Below are 25321 nucleotides of genomic sequence, written 5' to 3' on the forward strand. Positions count from 1 at the left end.
TCTACAAATGCTAGAAACATAGGTTTGCCTTTCCTTAATCTATTTTCTCAGATAAGTTGTAGGGTCAGTATTGCCTCACGTGTTCCAAGATTTGTACGGAATCCAAACTGATCTTCCCCGAGGTTGGTTTCTACCAGTTTTTCCATTCGTCTATAAAGAATCCGCGTTAGTATTTTGCAGCGATGACTTATTAAACTGATAGTTCGGTAATTTTCACATCTGTCAACACCTGTTTTCTTTGGTATTGGAATTACTATATTGTTCTTGAAGTCTGATGGTATTTCACCTGTCTCATACATCTTGCTCACCACATGGTAGAGTTTTGTTAGGCATGGCTCTCCCAAGGCTGTCAGTAGTTCTAATGGAATGTTGTCTACTCCCAGGCCCTTGTTTCGACTTAGGTCTTTCAGTGCTCTGTCACTCTCGTCACGCAGTATCATATCTCCTATTTCATGTTCGTCTACATTCAAGTACACCGCCCCTCTATATACTCCTTCCACCTTTCTGCTTTTCCTTCTTTGCTTAGAACTGGTTTTCCATCTGAGCTCTTGATATTCATACAAGTGGTTCTGTTTTCTCCAAAGGTCTCTCTAATTTTCCTGTAGGCAGTATCTATCTTAGCCCTAGTGAGATATGCCTCTACATCCTTACATTTGTCCTCTAGCCATCCCTTCTTAGCCATTTAGCACTTCCTGTCGATCTCATTTTTGAAATGTTTGTTTTCCGTTTTGCCTGCTTCATTTACTGCATTTTTATATTTTCTCCTTTCATCAATTAAATTCAATATATCTTCTGATACTCAAGCTGATACTCAGCTTTTTACCTACTTGATCCTCTGCTTCCTTCACTATTTCATCCCTCAAAGCGACCCATTTCTTCTTCTACTGTATTTCTTTCCCCATTCTTGTCAATTGTTCCCTAATGCTCTCACTGAAACTCTCTGCAACCTCTGGTTCTATCAGTTTATCAGGTCCCATCTCCCTAAATTCTCACCTTTTTGCAGTTTTTTTCATTTTGAATCTACAGTTCATGACCAGGTCAGAGTCCACATCCGCCCCTGGAAATGCCTTACAATTTAAAACCTGGTTCTTAAATCTCTGTCTTACCATTATATAATCTATCTGAAACCTTCCATTGTCTCCAGGTCTCTTCTATGTATACAACCTTCTTTCATGATTTTTGAACCAAGTGTTAGCTATGATTAAGTTATGCTCTGTGCAAAATTCTACCAGGCAGCTTCCTCTTTCATTTCTTACCCCCATTCCATATTCACCTACTACGTTTCCTTCTCTTCCTTTTCTATTATCGAATTCCAGTCACCCATGACTATTAAATTTTCGTCTCCCTTCACTATCTGAATAATTTCTTTTATCTCATCATACATTTTATCAATCTCTTTGTCATCTCCGAAGTTAGTTGGCATGTGAAGTTGTACTACTGTGGTAGGTGTGGGCTTTGTGTCTATCTTGGCCACAATAATGCATTCACTATGCTGTTTGCAGTAGCTTACCCGCACTCCTATTTTGTTATTCATTATTAAACCTACTCCTGCATTACCCCTATTTGATATTGTTTTTATAACCCTGTATTCACCCAACCAGAAGTCTTGTTCCTCCTGCCACCAAACTTCACTAATTCGCAGTAAATTTAACTTTAGCCTATCCGTTTCCCTTTTTAAATTTTTTAACCTACCTGCCTGATTAAGGGATCTGACATTCCACGCTCCGATCTGTAGAATGCCAGTTTTTTTTCTCCTGATAATGACGTCGTCCTGAGTAGTCACCGCCCGGAGATCCGAATGGGGGACTATTTTACCTCCGGAATATTTTACCCAAGAGGACGCCATCACCAGTAAACCATACAGTATAGCTGCATGCCCTCGGAAACAATTGTGGCTGTAGTTTCCCCTTGCTTCCAGCCGTTCGCTATACCAGCACAGCAAATCCGTTTTGGTTAGTGTTACAAGGCCAGATCAGTCTATCATCCAGACTGTTGCCCCTGCGACTACTGAAAAGCCTGCTGCCCCTCCTCAGGAACCACACATTTGTCTGGCCTCTCAAGAGATACCCTTATGTTGTGGTTGCACCTACGGTACGGCTACTGTATCGCTGAGGCACGCAAGCCTCCCCACCAATGGCAAGGTCCATGGTTATTTATATGAAGTTAAATAAAAGCTTGTCAAGTATTTTACTCAAAATAAGAGAACAAATTTCGTGTATTCAATTTTGAAACACATGTGGCTTGACATGATCTGCTGTTTCCGCACAACAAGTGCAATTAGTGTGTCTGTTTTCATTTTTATTTTATATGATTTGTCAGATATATAGGAGTGTTAATGTAAATTCTTGTCTTGTATATTTTTATGCTTTTCAGTGGATTTGTGGTTTTACCCATGTAGAGTGTTTCTTACGTGTTTTAATTTGTTTATTTCCATCATGATTTGGTGGCATTATAGCTCACAAAACCGCGAAAAGGCTAAGAGAATGTAGAGTATTGTACTGAAATAAAAAGAAACCCAAGGAGGAGAGGACCAGAAAAAATGCAGGGGCAGTTGTAAAGTTTGTGAAAGTTTCTTTGGAGACTCAAGAATCCACACCAAATCCATTAGGTGTCAGATCTTCAGAGGCTAGTGCTGCTCAAAACCAAGAAGAAACTGTAGTAGTACAAGTACCTAACACTGATGACTTGCTGGGACCTGTAATTTGTTCTATGAATGTGTCTGTTTCCTGTGCTTCTGATGTGACTGCTGAAATTGCAATGGTAGAGCAAGCTGTAACCACATCCACTGGGTCAGGCTTCGTGAGAAACAATATTAAAAAATGAAATATATATTGTAACATGCAGTATCTAGTAGTACGGGAAGGTCCTGAAGTATTTTAGCACATTAATTCAGACTTTGCTGAAGGGCCAGCAGTATCACACATGGTTCAGTCAACCAGATATAGACTCTATCACGCCGAAGGTATTGCAAAAGAGGCAGGTAATGAGAGAGACATTGACAAATTTTTGCAAATGGAAGAAGTTGGAAACAATACTTTAAAAGGTTTAAAAGGGGAAAAACAACATCACTGTCAACAGAAACTACTTTTTAGAACTGGTGCATCTACTGGCAAGGTACAATCCTGTTCTTAAAAACATTAACTAAGTCTAGTATCCCCATCAGCAGTTCTCTGTCTTTGTGAGTTGTAAGAATGTTAGTGGCCAATTCACTGATGATGCAAAATATCTTTGGACATGAGGTTTTTTTCAGTTTTTTGGATTCAACATTGTTGAAAAAGTGCATTTACTGCCCCAGTCCATTCCTTTTCACAGTCTGGAATCCTTACTGCATTACTGTAGCCCACGGTTTGAGAGTACCTTGGGCCGAGCAGAAAATATCAAGTGTTTCTCTTAAGCCATTGTTGGTACCTAAATTTTGTCATCTCTACCCCATTCCCTTCGCCATGTGCGACAATGTAAAGTTTGAGTTGTAGTGTTGGCAGGATCAGGATGTCATTACCTCCATTTCATCGAGTCAGTGGGCCACCCATTTGATTGGGTGGGCAGTATTTTTCTTACATTGACACACTCGATGTTTACCTGCAGTTGCCATTGGACTCTGTTTCTTGGACTTTTGTATTCCTCAATACGCGCTTTGTGCTATACCAGTTTAATCACTTGCATTTTGGAATCTTGTCTGCACCAGGAATATACTAATGGTGTTTGGAGGAATTGATTCAGAACATTCCCTGTTGCATCAATTACCATGATGACATCTGGGTCTCGGGCCCTACTTGGGAGGAGCATTTAGAAATCATCAGTTGATTTTCCAATGCCTACTGGATAATGTCCTTCATTGCAAGCTGTAGAAATGCAGCTTTTTCTCCCCAAAGCCACATGTTTCAAATCTCATGCTTATTAAAGGTGGCCTTGTCACCACTGATGACCTCATCGAGGCTGTTGCCCAAGAACCTAAAGGAACTCTAATCTTCTTTGGGTGAGATTTCATATTGTGCTCAGTTCATTCCCCACGCTATGCACAGCTGCCAGCCTCTTAACCAGCTTCGCCAGAAGGGCATTAACTTTGTCTGATTTGTGGATTGTCAGTGGACTTATCAGTCCCTCATGCAGGGTTTGTGATCTGCTCCCTGTCTGGCTTCCTTTGTGCTGGGTAAACTATTAACTCTGGCCTACAATATGTCCCAGAATGGCGTTGGCACCTTCCTGTCCCATCAGAATACGGATGGCACCAAACAGCCCTTTCCGCTGTACAGCATTATTATTCATCGGTGGAAAAAGAGGTGCTAGCTATTACTTTCACGGTTAAAACATTACATGTCTTCCTGTATGGGGCGAGGGTGAGATTCCTCATCTCCAACAACAAGTAATTGGTTTCCTTCCTTAGTTGGGATAGCCAGAACACATTTCTTTGTGTGTGGATTAGGCGTGGCATACATTTTTCCTTCTATGTGATTGGTTCGTTGTTGTCCAGGGGGTCTCATGCTTGCCTCACAGGAGCAAAGCTGCTGTGTGGTCATTCCCCCCAGCATTGTGTCCTCGCATCCTCGAGTTGCTGCAATTGTTGCACTGGGGTATGACTCATATGAAGATGTTGGTTTGTCGTCACGTCTTGTGGCCAGCGATCGAACATCTGGTGCACTCCTGTGCACAGAACCAGGCTGCACTGGCATACGGGTTCCCTCCTTGCATGGTCCAGGGACAAGTTGTACATCGATTTCACTAGCCTGTTTTTGGACAGCATGTGGGTGTTGGTGGTCGATGCATTGTCCAGTTTCCTGTACATAGCCAAGCTGTCCTACACATTGTCAACTGTAATAGTTCCTTTGTTGGTTATTTTCGCCATTGAGGTGTCTCCAGGACCCTGGTATCCGACAAAGGCTAGTAATTAATGTCGTGGGAATTTGGGGACTTTTGTGTTTACAGAGGCATCCAACATCTGACTACTGCTCAATTTCTCCCGGTTTCTAACTCAAGAGGTGAAACACTTTGTGCATACGTTTAAGAAGTCCATGTTTGCTGCTTCCTGTGACGAAGTGTTGTTGAGTTTTCTGGCTACATACCATGTGACACCAGTCAACAGGTACACTCCGGTGGAATAATTGCATGGGCACCAGACCTGGGATATGATGCACCCTGAGTCGCATGGCATGGACCACCATGGGGTTCCACATTTTCCTCCCAGGGCTGCTGTTTAGACCCAGTCCTTCGGCTGGTGTGGCTGCCAGATGCCATGGTGGGCCACAGCAGTCAGCAGTTGTTTGTGGTGCATGTTGGTTGGCAGCAGCTGACTCCCCATGCAAATCAACTACATTCATTCCCATCTTGTGCTGCAGCTGCCCCCACCTCCATTGAAGCCCACAGCTGCACCAGTCCAGCCGATGTGGAGCACATGGATTTTGATCCACCTTCCTCACCCTCCATGTCCTCCCACCCCTTACCTATGGTAGTGGTGTCGCTTCCACTGCTGCTATGTGCCCTTCTGCCTGAGCCAGCAGTGTTGGGGTTGCCTCCTTCAGTGGTTGGTCTGCTGACGGGTCCTCCAGGGGCCTCTCCAGTTCTGTGCCAGAGGTTGAGGCCCAAGCCTGGTCATCAGCCCTATGTGGCCTTTTCAGGGGCAGGACTTTAGCATCCCTGCCAGTGGACATCACGATAGAGGCAGATGAACTGGTGTGGGTAGTGCACCAAGATGGTGGGAAAACCTGCCATGGAGGGCACACATGACACACACTATGGGCAGACCCATTGGTAGAGGTGTTTACCTGCAGACAGCAGTAGGGTGGGTGAGCCAGTGGTTATTCATCTGTTTGAGTTCAGTAGAGGGATGGCAGCAGTGGAAGCAGCCAGAAACATTTATGCCATGTATGGGGTTAATGCCATTGGACAGAGCAAGGCAAGAAAATGGTTTTCTCATGTTAAGGAAGAGCGTTTTGACATTAGTGACTCTCCACATTCAGGAAGACCTTCAGTGTTTGATGAACATTGTTTAAACAGGTTAATTCACAGCGATCCATATCAGTATACTCAAGAACTGGCAAATGTGATGAACTGTGATCATTTCACTATCATGTGACATTTGCATGCAAGGGAGAAGGTTCAAAAATTGGGTATATGGATAAGCTAAAATCACAAAAATCAACATGTCGCCATATGTGCATCTCTGCTTTCTCATCATCAGTTGGCTCATGATCAACAACGACCATTCCTATCCTTTATACTGGTGATGAGAAATGGTGTCTTTATGCCATCATAAATAAAAGAAAGAAATGGTTCAGTCCAAACAAAGCAGCAACTCCCCATACCAAGACCTGCGTGTATCCCCAAAACATAGTGTCATGCATCTAGTGGAACAGGGATGGTATGGTGTAATATGAATTACTTTCTCGAGGTGTAACCATCACCACTGACACGTATTGTTAACAAACCATCTGATTTCTACAGTTGCGAAACTGAAAAGTTATCCCACTGTTGGAAAACTGTTGCAAGTAGTGAAGGAGAATATACTATTGATGACTAAAGCCTCTGTTATATGTATTTGTTATGTTTATTAAACATAACAAGGAAGAATGCTAGAACTTGTGCACCAATCTAACAAACAAATCCTCATTACCAGATTTGTACATGCCATAGATAGTGGAGTATTTCCTCACAGTTAAAGTACACACACACACACACACACACACACACACGTGCGCATAAATGACCAAGTGATGCCAGAGCATTGTAATCGAGGAAGTAAGTAGTTTCATAATGTTGTCCCAATAGCCCAGAAAGCAAGCACACATTAGTTGTAAACAACCATACGTTATGTCCAAAAACAGTTACCACCAATGCAGTTGTGTATTGTAATTGCCAGAGGGTAGCAGTGAGAGCCAGTATGGAGTGCAAAGTGAAGGCCATTTTGATGCGTGTGCACTTAGGCCCAGATCTCACTCATGGAGTGTTCTGTGTAATGTCTTGTGACTATGTCAGGGTCTGTGGTACTGCTTGCAGAAAGTTTGTTCTGAAGCATACTAAATGACTATCTCAGTTGTTCCTAGGCTGGAACATGAGATTAATGTTCCAGTGAAGCATATTCATATGAAAATAATAAATTTATTGTATTAAACAAATAGTAAAACAGTTATTATTTGTTTATATTAAATTACAGTGGGGAGTTTTGCAACTCATTAATTTTAAACAAAAAGTGAAAACCATGATTATTTATGTATATTAAAAATTTTCAGGGTGGAATTCCTGAGATACCTGGCCTACCTGATCCAACTTTCTCTCAGACAGTGGGTAGTGTCACAACCCACCCTCATGGTTGTCAGTGGTGTCATAAACAATACGCTTCGAAGGCAAAATTGCTACAGCATCAGCGGAAGAAGCATATCGAGCTGCTGCCACCAGGACAGCAGGTAGGTCTTCAGGAGCAACCTTGAGTGTGTGTGTGTGTGTGTGTGTGTGTGTTTGTGTGTGTGTGTGTGTGTGTGTGTGTGTGTGTTTTATAAAATCAGGTCAGTAATGTAACATAGACTCCGTGAAGTCCAACCTATTTATATGAGTGACAATTAACAGCACACTTTCTTCAGCCTCAGTGGTTGGTGGACACCCTGAGTATGAGAATTATCAAGACTACAGGACAATGACAGACAGGTAAATGCATGGTCTGGCTGTGTGGTTGGGAAAACCTGGGCATCTGGCCATTGCCGTCCAACATGAAGGGTTAACCGCCATGGCTGAATTGAGTGTCCAGAGTAAATATCAAATAAAATTAAATCGAACAAAAACTGAACCCAGCTAGCTACAGAGAAGCCAGTAACATGGTTACAAAGACAAAAATAAGAAGTCCGTAGGTAAAAATGTGTCCTGAATCCTAAAAGCAGTTTTTAAGTTATTTAAAAAATTTGAAATTCCCTTCCCATCCCCCATGGGAGAGGGGTCAACCTTTTTATTTTCAAGTGGAAACCCTCTCCCCGATTTTTATTTCAGATCCAGATTCTTCACCAAAAAGCCTTGGGTCTACCCACTGTAATTGACAAAGTTCAATTTTTATGGTTATTGCAGTTGACGAACTTCCCTGAGGTGGATAAATGGGAACCTGACAGGCATCACTATGCATTTTTTACACAGATCACAAACCTATCATTCCTGCATGCCTGTGACATCCAAAGAGCACCCAAGATGTTGTCCCAGATGCATCAGTCAACCCATATGCTTCAGTTTTCATAATATATGCACGTCTTTTGTTTCAAATCCGCCTTTTTGTCTTTCTCGAAACGTGCAAAAAAATATTTAAAATTAATATTTGTCAGACCATATAGTTGAAATATAGTACAGTTAAATCGGACTCGTCTTTTTTGTAACTAGCTACTTCACCAAATACTAATCCTGAGTTATTAATACATAATCTTATTAAAACACCACATGTATCATGTAAATTAACATCAAAAGTTAATAGACAACTGAAATCTGGCAAAATTTTGTAACATGTGTGGACCACCAGTGTAATTATAAATGTGGATTAAGATCTGATAATCATTCCCAAAGAGTTATATTAACTACAACTTCTGGTGAAAGAGATGTGTTAATAGATAACTCATCTTGTTTTATCTTTAGTTTGGATAAATCATTATTGCCCTCCACCAGAGTGTCAAAATGAATACCAAGCTTCTACCTTACATAAATCTGTATCCTGTTTCGGAATATTTATTCTGAAACTTGTGGACAAAGGTTTGTTTTGATTCAATATCCAATTAAACGAAACCCTTAATTAATGGATTTACAGCAAAATCAGATTGTACAGTTATAAAAAACTGTAAATCCTTTGATATTTGTAGAAAAGTAGATTGTAATTCAAGTTTTCTTTATATGAATCCTTAATGAGTTCCTTAAGTTTTTTATGGTAGACTTGTAATTCCATTCTTAGTTCATCACCTTGGGTCCTTAATTGTTCCATTAATTCAGTTTTATTTGCATCTGGCTTAGTATCTAACATAATTAAAATGTATTTGTTTACTAAACTGCTCACTCTAACTTTTCAAAAATTCTTTTGTATGTTGTTCCATATTTCGGGTCGGTACAGGTATACAACTACCACATGTAATTTGCTTCAGGTTGCTACTGCTGTCAGATTAATACTGTTAAAACGATCTTTCAACTGCAAATATACTCTTTAACTAGTCATCTCCTTCAGATAGGATTTAACACAGGACAGCAAACAGTGCTCGAGTAGCTCGCTGTGGTGCAGTGTCAGCAGGAAGCTGGATCACTGCACTGGGTGAACTGGGCTACAGTCTGTAGAGGTGCGGCTGCTGCTGTCATTGCTCGGTGCTGTTTCGTACTTGTGGGACCAATAGAGCACTTTTAGTCATTTGATAGATGTTGACCACCAGTCTTCAGATTCATAAATTTTATAAACTTTTCTTCGATGTAACTGTTGTCCATGGATTTAATGACTACCCATCAACAAAGTTAATCCTTCTTAAATCTCTTTAAATGCAGTGCCGACAATGGCCTGTGCGCTTCACTGTAATTTCGGGTATTGAACATGTTTCTAAGGACAACAGCAGTGCTTGTCGAAAATTCTTTCTTCAAAAATTAATTTCTACTTGATACGGACTTCCTCACTATTGGAGCTGTATCTATGCTGGAACTCATATCTCTCTTCAACTCTCTACTAAATGATTGAAAGCACTTCTTAATGATTGCAACTATATTGATTTAATTTTTCAGTTTCAACAACATATATAAGGCAACCCTTTGTATTCAATTTGTGAACATACTTTGATATGTCACTACATTAAATCTGTAATATGTTCATGGGCTACAGCTCTGAACCTTTGACAGCTAAGCTTTGTCTCTCCTATGTGACATCACAATCAATGTCGTGGTATGCCTTGCTTCTGTGAGCTGGAGTAACAGTCCAACCATCAGATACCACAAATAAAAGTATTTTCAGCTGTGGCAATCGTCACTCTTCGATTGGATAAATTAACATAATATCATTATATTCGGAATGCTGTGCTGCACCACATTGTCACTTTATAATGTAGGACAGTGTGTTGCTTTCTGCAACCATAACATGTGGAGCCATCTGAAAAGGACTGTGGATGGAAATGCCGTACTTCAATAATTGACTAAGTGAACTGTTACTCAGGCTGGAAAAAGCTCAAGGAACATCCTTTGCCTAGCATATGCCAACCATTGGCTTGGTTTTTTCACTTACTTACACAACTGATGTAACAAAACCAATTTTGAACTTCTTCAGCTGCCACGTGGTCAGCGAACCAGCTCATCATCATCTGGAAATCCTCCTAGTCCTGCTCAATCAGGATCAGGCAGTAGCCGCAGCCCACAACACTCCACAGCTGACAACTACTCACAGTTAGCATTGACCAAGAAAGACCATTCTGTCCAAGACCACGATGACACTGTTGATGCAGAAAATGGACACACCAGTAATGATGATCTTTTGGTTGATAATGTCATCAATATAGTTCCTGGTAAGTAACTTAGAGTTAAAGCATCCTTATTGGTCACACAGTCTTAATTCAGTATATATCTTTCATTTTTCTAATTTTTGAATTGAAAAATTGTAAAATTGTTTCATTGGTGCAGGCTAACAGAAGTATCTGGAGGGAATGTTTTACAAAGCTGTAATATGTTCAACAAAACATAATATTTCTCTCTGTATAAAAACTGTATCATCTATATGAGAGTTTGTTTGATTCTTTCTATGTATGCCACAACATGAATGACTTCATAATCTGGAAAGTGTGACTCAATGTTGGGATAAGCATTTTACATTATATGTGGTTTATTATTGATGGGAAATGATGGTGATGATACAAAGAAAATTGTTTTGTATGTGGTGGCGGCTTTTGGCACTTAAATGATAGTCGAATGCTACTCTAATTCTATTGCAACTGAAACACACACCCTTTCCATATGTGAACTATGAGTGCTGCAAGTTATTTCTCCAAAAGTTTGAGATATAATCATTCTCAGTATTTAACTCAGTGAATCCTGTGAGGCAATAAATGGGTTGCAGTTCTCAGAATGAGATTTTCACTCTGCAGCGGAGTGTTCACTGATATGAAATTTCCTGGCAGATTAAACCTCGAACTCAGGACCTTTGCCTTTTGTGGGCAAATGCTCTACCATCTGAGCTACCCGAGGACAACTCACTACCCATCCTCACAGCTTGAGTTCTGCCAGTACCTCGTCTGATACCTTCCAGACTTCACGAAAGCTCTTCTGTGAACCTTGCACCACTTGCCCGCGAAAGGCAAAGGTCCCAAGTTCGAGCCTCGGTCTAGCACACAGTTTTAATCTGTTTGGTTAAAGTTCTGTCCATAATTAAATTGTTTTTATTTATTTGTTGGTTGATCATTGTTAATGTTTCATATTGATGCATTTTATTGTCACACTGACCATAAAAATATCATCATGCTTTCCAGGTGATTATGAGATAGCAGCTACTGCAGAAGATCTGCAGCAATTACAAGAGTCTGGAATTATAATTGATGCCTCAGCTCTCAGAGATAGGGCATTCAAGGTATGTAACATTTTCAGTTTCATACACAGTTGCTTGTTTATGGTGGATGGGGCCATGGGGAGTTGTAAAGAAACTGAGGTGAGGCGGTTATGAAATATTATATTCAAATAATAGTTAATTATATCTTATGACAGCAATATTGAAATAAACTTGTGTGTATGGTCCATAAAGTTAGTGATGAAATGTGCAAATGGGGAATGAAGTGACTGTAGTAATTAGTTACTTCAAGGTAGTAGCATGTAGTAGGCCAATTGTAACATCCAGGTTGACCAAATATTGTTTCATTATTTAATTTTATTTGCAACTGCGGTAAAACTCTTTTACTGACTGCCTAAATGTCACTTCTCATTGCCTGCTCACCAGTTCATCATCCAGGCTACTCGTACACAGTGTTCTATATGTTGAACTACTTTAGAAAGGCCTGCCAGCTTGTGATCTATTGTTGCTTTCACTGTAACACACTGCAATATTCTCTAAAAAAGCAAACTTCTACTTATGTTTGGAGTAATACTTGGTGCGGTAAAAATATTTGCCTGTTTTTAATTAATGATGCATATTACACAACATTTCAACGTGTTTATTGAGACCTTATTTTCTGGAAATGTAACATATTTGGATACCTCTGCCATTTAAGAACCATAAAATAAAAGTCTTTGGATTTAACAAATGACATTATGTAAGTGGTTATAATTTTTTCTTTTGAACTCTTGAAGTCTCCCCACCAAAGCTGTCTAAAATACACCCAAACGTTTCATTTGATGTGGCAGAGATTTCTTGGTGAATGGTTCATGTATAGCTTGTCCATTGCACTTAGTTTGTTGATGTACACTCTTGATATAAGAGAATGTGCCCAGAAAAAGAAAATCACTTGTGCTCAGACGTGGGAATCATGCGAGCCAAGCAAGGCTCTCTACTTTCCGTTCCATAGATCCATAGTGAGGAGATCCTCAATGAGATTATTCATAGGCTATTTTAGCCATGCACCATCAAACAGGAAGCCATTTGCATGCTTATTTACAGTCATTATTATAAAGAGCAGTCAAATGAAAGCAAGACAGATGGAAAAACATATAGGTAAACATATAGGTTGGCGCTTACACAGAAGATTACAGCAACTAGCCATTTTTTACTAGCTATTTATTTATTTAAACAGCGCCGTTACCAGTGTCGAACCGACAGGTTCATCTTCAGACAGCTAGTTCACCTTTTACATTAGAGTTCACCTTTTACGTTAGATTTCACCTTTTGTTTCCCCATCCATCGAAATTTCCTTCGGGCGGTGGTGCCCTACAACGAAAACAAGATGCGAGACAATGTCTTTTTCACTGTAATTGTTCCTCACAACGATTTTAAGTGATGTAAACAAATTATTATTCATTAAAGGGAAGATTTTTTTATTATTTATGATGAAGAATCCACGCCATTATGTTCCAGTGGAGGTTGCTTACTTTTTTTGTGTGTATATATGCATTATACAGTTTTCCTTCTCATCCCGTACGATAAGTCTTCCCTGACCCACAGTTCTGGTTAACTTTCCCAAAATCTACCCCTTTTCGTAGACCTCTCCACTCCTTTTCCTCATTCCTCTTCCTTCCCCTTTAACCTTTGTGCCTGAAGATGGATCCACTGGCTCCAAAAGGTTGCCAATTACAACTGTCTTTTATGAGTGTGTTGTGCTGCCGCTTGGTGAGTAGATTTTTTTATACATCAAATAATGAGATTGAAGTTGAGACATAATTATTTTGCGCAATTACACAATTTTTTTATTTTACTGAGAGTAATGATGGAGCTGAACTAATGATACAGATTTACAAATGAACTGTGTCACCATTTGTCTGCATACCAAGAACATTTTGAATGCCTTCTTAATAACTGTGGACTTTCATAGACTAAATTCATGATAAGATATAAAATACACATAAATTAGGTCACACAACCACTCACCCGCAGATTGGATTATGCATAGGCATACTTAAATATTGTAGTTCGTGCAGTCTTTTACATGTATGGATGCACCACTCCTATTGATCTGGAGGTGAGTAGTAGGCTTTCCACAAAATTTATCACAATTTTCAAGCTGTTGCCCAGTTCCCACTCATCTTGGAACAGCAGATGCTAGCTATATTGCTTTCTCTTTTACTCTTAAAATATATCAATGTTAACTTGCTGGACACATTTGAGGAAGAACTCTTTCTCCTTCTGCTCCACCAGTCTTGAGGGTTTTTCAATAGCATTGGAATTACATTCTGTATAATCATCCCATAATTATAGCTAGAACTCTTATTGACTGCTGTAGTCTGCCCCTGGTAGCTGAGTGGTCAGCGTGACAGAATGTTCGATTCCCGGCTGGGTCCGAGATTTTCTCCGCTCAGGGACTGGGTGTTGTGTTGTCCTAATCATCATTATTTCATCCCCACCGATGCGCAAGTCACCGAAGTGGCGTCAGATCGAAAGACTTGCACCAGGCGAACTGTCTACCCGACGGGAGGCCCTCGTCACACGACATTATTATTATATTGACTGCCATAGCACAAACCTTCAAATGATTCTCATAAAAAAAACAGTTTATAATATTCAGTTTATTGTTGGTCCTTCAGCTGTGAAAAAAGATAACAATTATATATTTTAAAACCTGTATAACACACACCACCTAAGAGTAGTCCTCTGGAGCAGTACTCCAAGCGTACATGTTTGGAGCTGCGGACAGGTTCACATCACCTGATTACATGATTTGTGCAGGATTATTCATGGTGGGACTACTAAATAGGAAGGTCTGACTTCTTTTTGTAACATTGTTGGTAATTCATGAGGTTCCTAATTATTAAGTAGCTGAGGTTTTCTTATGTAGTTATTACGGAATGATGTTATTGCTGTACTGATTTATGGCTTCATCTCTACGTTTTAATCATGCCACTTGCTTGCACAAGCATATTTTTATCTAAATTTACATTTATACTGTATTTTGTGTCCAGGCGACAAAGTTATTTTTGCAGCTGTTGCTCTGAAAGTGGCTGTTACTGTCAGAAGATGGACAGAATGGCAACAAAAAGCCAGATGTAGTTAGTTTTGATAGTGGCTGGGAAGAAGGGATGAAGGCAGGGACCTATACTCCCTATTAATGACAGGGGTGAGGCCGAAATATCTGGAGAAGTTACAGAACTTTGTGAGAATGGGTGTGACAAGGTGCCTGTCACTGATATTGAAAGGAATTTGTTAGAGTGACATGGTGATGAGAGAAGCAATTTCATCTAGTTAGAAATAAGAATGAAGCCAATCATTTCTACATTTTGTGATTGGACTCACTCACTGACTTATTCCCAATTTCTCCTCCCTGGCATGCTGAAAAATAAAGCAAAAGGTGCTACCAAAATATACATAAACTTTCATCACTTAAAGTGGTAAATATACAAATAGAAAACAACATGTGTGAAGGTGTATGCATATTTACTCAGAAATAAATGATTACCAACGACAGTGGGTCATTAGGTTCCTATATACACCTCGTCTTACCATACCCCTGGATTTAGGATACTCAGTCCATGTTTGTTTCATTCCATTTGTACCATGTAAAGCAATCATGGCAAAGAACGCCTTTCTCGACAGTAATACATAAAAAAGAAATTCTGATGGCAAAAGTATTGCATTTGTTTAATCATTGCATTTGTGAAAATTTACTCACCAAAAAATGTGCAAAAACTGTGTACAAAAGCCTGAAGCCAGCAGCTGGCCACAGAGTTCATTATGTGGATTCATGACAGTTAAAACTGTCATTTATTTCCCTGCACCAATGTATTGCTAATTCTTGTAGTTCCACTCATTCTACTTGCTGATCATTGTGTAACATCTGCTTTCACTAGAGATGGTACTCAGAGAGAGAGAGAGAGAGAGAGAGAGAGAGAGAGAGAGAGAGAGAGAGAGAGAGAATGTTAGCTGTAGCTTGTTAAAGGACTCATCTGAAAGCGAGCAAAGTTTTCATTCTTTGTGTGTGCCTGTGGAAGATTTATGATGCTTCTACTGTTCAGTGTGTTGTCTCCTTTACTCTTAGATTATTTAGAGTCTGTCAAAACTTCCCAGACTAACTTTACATAAATAACATAAGTTCTGTTTCAATAGTATACATATATAATGAGGGCAGGCAACCACACAAATAGAGAATTCCGTGGTGAATGGTAGGATGTACCATAGAAGTAATAGAGATTTGTACTTATCTCACTACCATTCTTCAGAGCTGATTTGTGGAAAACACACACACTACTAGCTGCAGTTTGAGTTAAGGTACTAACTGTGGCTAAAGAAGGTGTGTGTATATACTTTTGATAAAACTTGTCAGCTGTCAAGAAGAAAGAAAGATCGCTAACTCAAGCGCTATCTCCATTATTTTTGTTGACTTGTGTATTTAGTGAAATTTTTTCACCGTAAACTAATAGTAAATCAAAATTTTTTTGCACTTCTGATTCAGACCAGTTGCATCTCTTTTCTTTACTGATAAGGAAAATTTCCTTGTCTCTAACCCAGTTTCTTTCATGAACTTGATAACCATTGAAAGACCATTACATTTTACCTTTATTGTCTCTCCTAAGTCTGTGGAAACTTTCAGAAAGATTATATAATGTCTGAGATAGTGAAGGGAGACGAAAATTTAATAGTCATGGGTGACTGGAACTCGATAGTAGGAAAAGGAAGAGAGGGAAACATAGTAGGTGAATATGGAATTGGCCTAAGGAATGAAAGAGGAAGCCGCCTGGTAGAATTTTGCACAGGGCATAACTTAATAGTAGCTAACACTTGATTCAGAAACCATGTTTTAAATTGTAAGATGTTTCTAGGGGCAGACGTGGACTCTGACCACAATCTATTGGTTATGAACTGTAGATTAAAACTGAATAAATTGCAAAAAGGTGGGAATTTGAGGAGACGGGACCTGGATAAACTGAAAGAACCAGAGGTTGTAGAGAGCTTCAGGGAGAGCATTAGGGAACGATTGACAAGAATGGGGGAAAGAAATACAGAAGAAGAAGAATGGGTAGCTTTGAGAGATGAAATAGTGAAGGTAGCAGAGGATCAAGTAGGTAAAAAGACGAGGGCTAGTAGAAATCCTTGGGTAACAAAAGAGATATCGAATGTAATTGATGAAACGAGAAAATATAAAAATGCAGTAAATGAAGCAGGCAAAAAGGAATACAAACATCTCAAAAATGAGATGACAGGAAGTGCAAAATGGCTAAACAGGGATGGCTACAGGGCAAATGTAAGGATGTGAAGTCATATATCACTAGGGATAAGATAGATACTGCTACAGGAAAATTAAAGAGACCTTTGAAGAAAAGAGAACCACTTGCATGAATATCAAGACCTCAGATGGAAGCCCAGTTCTAAGCAAAGAAGGGAAAGTAGAAAGGTGGAAGGAGTATATACAGGGGCGGTGTACTTGAATGTAGACGAACATGAAATAGGAGATATGATACTGCGTGAAGAGTTTGACAGAGCACTGGAAGACCTAAGTCAAAACAAGGGCCTGGGAGTAGACAACATTCCATTAGAACTACTGACAGCCTTGAGAGAGCCAGGCCTAACAAAACTCTACCATCTAGTGAGCAAGATGTATGAGCCAGACGAAATACCCTCAGACTTCAAGAAGAATATAATAATTCCAATACCAAAGAAATCAGGTGTTGACAGATGTGTAAATTACCGAACTCTCAGCTAATAAGCCACGGCTGCAAAATACTAACACAAATTCTTTACAGACGAATGGAAAAACTGGTAGAAGCCAACCTGAGGGAAGATCAGTTTGGATTCTGTAGAAATGTTGGAACACGTGAGGTAGTACTGACCCTACAACTAATCTTAGAAAATAGATTAAAGAAAGGCAAACCTACATTTCTAGCATTTGTAGACTTAGAAAAAGCTTTTGACACTGTTGACTGGAATACTCTCTTTCAAATTCTGAAGGTGGCAGGGGTAAAATACCGGGAGTGAAAGGCTATTTACAATTTGTACAGAAACGAGATGGCAGTTATAAAAGTCGAAGGGCATGAAAGGGAAGCAGTGATTGGGAAGGGAGTGAGACAGGGTTGTAGCCTATCCCTGATGTTATTCAGTCTGTCTATTGAGCAAGCAGTAAAGTAAACAAAAGAGAAATTCGGAGTAGGAATTAAAATCCATGCAGAAGAAATAAAACTTTGAGGTTCGCTGATGACATTGTAATTCTGCCAGAGACAGCAAAGGACCTGGAAGAGCAGCTGAATGGTATGAACAGTGTCTTAAAAGGAGGATATAAGATGAACATCAACAAAAGCAAAACGTGGATAATGGAACGTAGTCGAATTAAATCGGGTGATGCTGCGGGAATTAGATTAGGAAATGAGGCGCTTAAAGAAGTAAATGAGTTTTGCTATTTGGGGAGCAAAATAGCTAATGGTGGTCGAAGTGGAGAGTATATAAAATGTAGACTGGCAATGGCAAGGAAAGTGTTTCTGAAGAAGATAAATTTGTTAACATCAAGTATATATTTAAGTGTGAGGATGTCGTTTCTGAAAGTATTTGTATGGAGTGTAGCCATGTATGGAAGTGAAACGTGGACAATAAATAGTTTAGACAAGAAGAGAATAGAAGCTTTCGAAATGTGGTGCTACAGAAGAATGCTGAAGATTAGATGGGTAGATCACATAATTAACGAGGAGGTATTGAATAGAATTGGAGAGAAGAGAAATTTGTGGCACAACTTGACTAGGAGAAGGGATAGGTTGGTAGGGCATATTCTAGTATTGGAGGGCAACATGGAGGGTAAAAATAGTAGAAGCTTGCACAAGATAGAGTAGCATGGAGAGCTGCATCAAACTAGTCTCTGGACTGAAGACAACAACAACAACAACAACAATGCATGCTAATGACACTGTGCAAACACATGGATTCTGTAGTTTACCATCTCTGTGGCTGTTATCCTTGTAGCTCATTCTGATTACAATGAATATCAGTGGAGGATTGCAGTAGTACAACCCACTGAAAATCAGATAAAATTCTCTGTAGCTACAAATGTTGTTTTATTGGTGTACATTATATTTTCTATGATTTAAGTCCATCAAAAGTTGTTCCTGTTACAGTGTGTTTAAAACTCGATTAATGTTGTTCCAATGTTGGAACTATTTTTGCTTCTGTTGTTATATGAAAAAGTGCAAGGAACAAACTGATACAAAAAAAGCAGTTATGAACAGATTTGTATTTTAATTGCAGCCTGCAGTTATTGTTAAATTGGGGTGCACAAGTGGCTGAGGGAGGGGAACTGAAATACCGTGTGCTTCAATAAATGAACAAACATTTTTTACTAAAGGCAATGTATATATTAAGTAATTTCTACTGCTTCAGTTACTTTTTACTAATATTTAACTAGCATGATGCATTTTGGCAGCATGCTGCCATCATCAGGTGCATTCCACTTACATGTACATTATGTTGATCCGAAGTGTGATTAGTTTTGTTTGCTGTGGGTTCCACTGAGATGATGTGTTGAAATACAATCATATTTGTTGGTAATTTAGCTGTCTGGAACACAGATTACGGTGAAGAACACATCACAGCTTAATATTTTCACACAAAGATAGTTACTATGATGTAAAGAACTGTATGTGAAAGAGTTAAGCTTTGATGTGTTTCTCACTGTGCACTATACACATTTCACAAGCTACCGTGTGGTGTACGGCAAGAGGATATCATGTTCCACTACTAGCCATTTCCTTTCCTGTTTCCCTCACAAATGAAGTAAGGGGAAAATGACTGCCTATCTGCTTCCATACTAGCCTGAACTCTTCTTTTCTTTGTTGTTCTTATACAAATTGTACATTGGTGGCATAGAATTGTTCTGCAGTCGACCTGAAATACTGATTCTCTAAAGTTTCTCAATAGTCGTCTTCCCTCCAGAGATTCCCATTTGAGTACACAAAGCCTCTCCGCAATACTTGTGTGGTGATCAAACCTACTGGTATCAAAACTAGGAACATACCTGTGAATTGCTTCAATGTCTTCCTTTAATCTGATCTGGTGAGCATCCCACACACTAGAGCAGTACTCAATAATGGGTTGCAGTAATGTGCTATATGCTGTTCCTTTATAGATGAGCTACACTTTCCTGAAATTCTCCCAATTAACTAAAGTCAATCATTTGTCTTCCCTGCTGCCATTCTTACATGCTCAGTCGATTTCATACTGCTATACAGTCCTGTACCTAGATATTTAATCAACACGACTGTTTCAAGCAGTTCACTACTAAATGCTGTATTCTGACACCACAGGATTACATTTTTGTACATTTATAGCAAGCTGCCATGTGTCACACAAAGTTCCTTTCTGTCCAAGTTGTCTTGTATCCTACTACAGTCACTCAGTGATACCTTCATCAGCAAAAAATCACGATTTCCTCCTCACCCTGTCTTGTCAGATCATTTATGTATATAGAGAGTAATAGAGGCCCTGTCACACTGCTCTGGGTTACTTCTGATGATACCCTTGTCTCTATTGAACACTTGCCATCAAGGACAGTGTAGTGGGCTCCATTGCTTAAGAATTCTTTGAGCCACTCGTATATCTGGGAATCCTTTCTTATGCTTGTACCTTCATTAACAGTCTGCAGTAGGGCACCTTGTAGAACATTTTCTGCAAATGTAGGAATATGGAATCTCCCTGTTGTCCTTCATCCATGGTTTGCAGTACGCCATGCAAGAAAAGAGCAAGCTGAGTTTTGCATGAGTGATGATTTCTAAATCCATGCTGATTTGTAGAAAGAAGCTTTTCTGTCTCAAGGAAATTAATTTATTTGAACTCAGAATGTGTTCAAGAATTCTGCAGCAAACTGATGTTAAGGATATTGGTCTGTAATTATGCGGCTCCATTCTTTTTATATACAGCAGTCACCTGCACTTTCCTCCATTAGCTTGGGGCTCTGCACTGGACAAGAGATTCATGATAAATGCCAACTGAGTAAGGAGCCATTGCCGCAGCATAGTCACTGTAAGACTGAACAGTTATTCCATCTGGACCTGGTGACTTCTTAGTTTTCAACTCTTTCAGTTGCTGCTCTATACCAGTATTCTCCATACAGAAGTCTGTGCTATGTCAAACCGTGGTATATTTGCACAATCCTCTTGTGTGAGTAATTTCTTAAATGCAAAATTTAAAACTTCACTTTTCCTTTTGATGCCTTCTATTGCCATACCAGATTGGTCGATGAGTGACTGTATAAAAGCCTTTAACCCTCTCAGCGAGTTTATGCAGGACCAGAATTTTTTCGGATTCTTGACAGTATCTTTTGCTAATGTATGATGGTGGAAGCTGTTGTATGCTTTTCACATCAGTCTTTTTACATACACAAGAATTGTTACAAACGTTTGCCTGTTGACATTTGTGCATTCTTTTTTTGAACCAAAAGTTCAACACTCTTTATTTACTTGATCTGTAGAAAGCTGAGAAGGTTGTAAGGTGATACAGCATAAACTGAATACAAAATGACTTTATTGATCCAGACTGATGCATTTTGGCACACGTCATCATCAGATAATCTGTCAAAAATAGAGGATTACTTGTAACTATACAAGAAATAAAAAAGCAGTTACAAAACCAATATGCGTGGTTCTTCTAATTGTGAGATAGTTAGGCGATATTAACATAACCAACATGAACAGACTGAACAAGAATCCTGAATTGTGTACAAAGCAAATAAATTCTAACACCAGATGGCATTACATGAATGGCTATGGTGTGCTACAGTACTATCAAGCTTGGCAAAGACATTATTATGAATAACAATAATTCAGTACAATATTTCAAATTTATAATTGAAAGAGACGACAATATTCAGAGCAAAATATTTTTTTTAAAAAAAAGTACAGGCTGCTTACAAGATACCATATTATTTCTGGTAATACAGAAGTGGAATATGTTTTGTACATGCAGTCACATTGCTTTATGATGATACAGTATTTATATGTAGTGCATACAAAAATAACCAATAAAGTCATTTTGTATTCAGTTAATGAATTATTACCTTGGGACCTACTCAGCTTTCTACAGACCACATTTATGGTTAACCATGGTCACTTTTCTTCTGTGTGACTTTGCCACAACTTTGTAAAATTTGCTTTCTCAGCATTCTCTGACTTTTATTATTAAACCATGGTGGGTCTTTCTGCTTTTAATCCCTTTACTCAACATATATTTACCCATGAGGTGATTTGCAATCAGTTTATACTTTGGCCATAATTCCTGTACATGCATTGTATTATAACTAAATGATGTCTATTAATTGTCTAAGTGGAGTGCTGACAACTACTTGTTTGCTCTTTCTATGATAAATACTGTTCTAGCCTTCTTGATGGATTTATTAACTTTAGTAATCATCATCTATATGATGAGATCACAATCACTAATCCCTGGCCTTATAATGACACTATTCATAAGGTCTAAAATACTTCCATTACATGTGGGTTGTCTAACTAGCTGTTCAAGTCAGTTTTTGGAAAATGTGTAAAAGTTCTTCACATAACTATATGTATGTACCACCTGCAGTGAATCCATAGACTTTGGAGTCCATACTCCACAGATTAAACTCGCCTTCAACTAATATTGCACAACATGGGTACTTTTGCACTACTGAGTGTGGTCTTTCTTTGAATGATTCTGCAACTGGTATGGCAGTAAAAAGATCTGATAAGTAACTTTAGTTCACCCAGGCCTGCTACTTGCATCCAGATAACTACACAATCCAACGGAATTTCAAGCTTGATAGGCACAGTATATATGTTGACAGCAACTCCTATGATGTCCAATCTGTCCTTTTGATGAACGTTCATGCCTTGCTAAATATTTTGGAGCTTTCTGCTTCAGGTTTCATCTAGCTCTTGGTTCCAAGAATAATTTGAGTTGACAATTTTCCTTTGGGGGGGGGGGGATTTTTGTTATGAATACTTCAATAGTTTACTGTTAAAGTTCTGACAGCCAAAGTGTCTTTACCTTGCTGGCAGTCCGATTTCATTTTATACGTATCAACTGGTGAGCGATCATCAGAGGACCTCAAACTATGGCCTAGCCTAAACAAAGTGCTGTATACACTACACAAGCACTCTGGTCAGTCAAGTAGTTAGAGTAGTTGGTTCCTTTATGTAGTGCACCCCTGATCTATCAAGGGGAGTCCTACAATTCTCCACCCTATGGCCCACGTCCAGAAATCTGCAACAAGACCGTTACAGAATTGACGGAAACTTTGGTTGAGAACGTGCTTGATGGTGGCATTATGCTACTAAAATGCATCATGCTAGTTAAAAATTAATTTCTACTGCTTGAGTCACTTTTTATTAATTCATAAATTTACTATACAGTCACAGTCATCAAAACGGTCTATGTTACATGTAAAAATATAAGTTAATATAACTATAAATTTATTTTACTATAAATAAGTTGTTGTTTTATTTTTACACAACACAAATTTAATTTTGTCGGCACAGGAACTGCGACTAACAGTTCCAGGAGGACATTTCTTGCGTGTTGCTGCATCACCGTGGCAGCAACAGGCAATTGACTCGGAACTGGTTCCGTTTGCAGCAGCGGAGCCTCCACGTTGAGCAATGCAAGATCTCCTGCTGTGGATTTTTTTGGATGCCAGGATGAACCCTGGTTTGGAGTTGCTGCCAGCTGTGGTTGGTGGCATCTATTTTTGGTTTGTGCTGGCACTGCCCCGGCCTTTGTGCCTGGGTTTTTGTCTGGGGGCCTGGGGGTACGGCCGGGAGGCACCCCCTCCTCACCCACTCTGCATGTGTAGAGATTGGGTGGGCTGTTCTCCTTTGGCAGATGAATCTGTCAGTTGGAGACAGCTCTTGTTGTCTTCACCGACACTTTAGCTTTATTGTTCACCTTCTGTTTTGGATGCAATTGGTATTGCTGTTTAGAGGAGTGCAAGTCCACTAATATTTTAATACTAGTCTCTAGAAAAGGTATTTGCAGGAATCAGGGCTGCAATTGTCATGCTACAGGGAGCACTACAAGTGCAATGTGAAATTTTTTTACATGTGTAGGTTGAAGCATTGCTTCCACTATTGGTGATTGTTGTAGCCATTGTTACAGTTGGTAATTGCTTGTGGAGGTTTCAGGCACTCCTGTTGGAATTTTATTAATCTTGTGTGATCTTTATTTATTTGCTTTGTGAGGGAAAAAAGGATTTGCTCTTCTTACATGCATTTGATTCCTAAAGTTAGTAGCTTTTCCCTTCTAGTTGTAACTGGACAAATGTTGTGTGTGAACTGATACATTCATTTTAGGTACCACATTGTTTACAATATCTGTTAAAACTGGTGCTTTTAAAAGATACTCTCATTAATTACTTTGCCATGATAGACGGTGTAGTAAACATCATAAAAAATAGTTAAGTTTTGTCTTGTACTATTTATCCATCTAATTTCATGTTAAATCGAGATCCTTGCTGTCTCTAGCTTGTAGCAACATTTGTACTAACTTGTATTTGCATCTTACAATTGATGCACATGAGAAAGCTGTAATTTTTTCAAATATTTTCACCTTCTGTGGATGTTGTTATACTGTTGTTTAAATAGTTTTGCAGCTCAAATTTTGTGTAGTGCTCATTGTTGTTTCGATAGAATCATTTGTAAATAGGCAATCAAATGATGACAGTGTGTCAACAAAAATAACAAACCTGAAAAGATAGTTGTTAAATATGAGGTGTTGTTTAATTACGATATATATATATATATATGTCTATATATGAATGTTTAAAATATTCTGTTGCATTATTTTTATTGTTGAATGTAATAAAGTTATAAAGTTGATGTCATAGAAGTGTTTACTAATTTTCATTCTGCCAGCATGAAATAAGATGCTTCTGTTTGAAATTGGATGAGGTATCAGAGAAGTGTTTTATATAGATGTTACGACTAATGTGCTTTTGACCATTGTAAATTGAGATATTTGTGTTTGAATTTTGATGAGATGTCAAAACAGTGTCTGATGAATGTCATTAGTATCTCGTTTTAGGATTAGATTTTTAAAAAATTGAGATAGAAGACTCTAGCAGTTTTATTATTATTATTGTTGTTGTTGTTGTTATTATTTCACAATTAAATAACTATTATATTTGATCATACATATGTTTTGAATACAATTCATACACTTTGTTTATACTTGACTAATTAGTAGTACATGTGTATAAGATCATACTTTTGGAAACTATAGATGAAGATTACTACAAAGAAGGATTGTGTCATTTAATAAGTGAGAAATTCGACAATAACATGTCAGAGCATAAATGTTATACATTTATTACACAGATAATTTACTGTGATTGTGCAAAATAAAACTATTTTGATGGATGTACATCTGTTAGGGTTTAAAGAGAATTATATGTGGTTAATTAGCAGTGGATTGTTTTCATATAAAATTGTGTAGTCTATTCTGGTGACCATTTATAGAACTTCATTTTTCGCCTATCAGGCTGCAGTTTAATCCAAAACTATTTAAAAATCAAATATGCTTCTTTTCTTAGCAGCCCTAGTAACTGCAAGAAATTTTTCATCCATATACTTGTTGTACTTCAGTGTGAAGTTTGTATGAGTGTGTGATTGTGAATACAAAATTTTATGTACTCCATCAGCACTTTTTTCTTGGAGAGCTTTTCCTGACTTTGTTGTTTAATTATTGATCAATAAACAGCATTTGGTTACTAAGACCTTGTTCCTACTTCTCTTAATCCAGTAACAGCATTCCTCTTGCCTCTTTGATTTGGTA

General features: G+C 38.7%; 1 protein-coding gene across 3 annotated transcripts in view; it reads left to right on the top strand.

The window, feature by feature from the left end:
• The window catches only part of LOC124619388 (zinc finger protein 160-like), a 219771-nt gene extending 194511 nt beyond the window's left edge, over positions 1–25260 (top strand). For all 3 annotated transcript variants that reach the window (XM_047145734.1, XM_047145733.1, XM_047145735.1), the window contains 4 exons: positions 7224–7397; positions 10250–10484; positions 11442–11539; positions 23032–25260. In XM_047145734.1, the coding sequence (XP_047001690.1) occupies positions 7224–7397; positions 10250–10484; positions 11442–11539; positions 23032–23148 (624 nt within the window). In that variant the 3' untranslated portion in view covers positions 23149–25260. The remainder of the gene's footprint in view (positions 1–7223; positions 7398–10249; positions 10485–11441; positions 11540–23031) is intronic.
• The last annotated feature ends 61 nt before the right edge of the window (positions 25261–25321 follow it).

This window comes from Schistocerca americana, chromosome 6 (genome assembly GCF_021461395.2).
Source record: "Schistocerca americana isolate TAMUIC-IGC-003095 chromosome 6, iqSchAmer2.1, whole genome shotgun sequence".
Classification (NCBI taxonomy): Eukaryota; Metazoa; Arthropoda; class Insecta; order Orthoptera; family Acrididae; genus Schistocerca; species Schistocerca americana.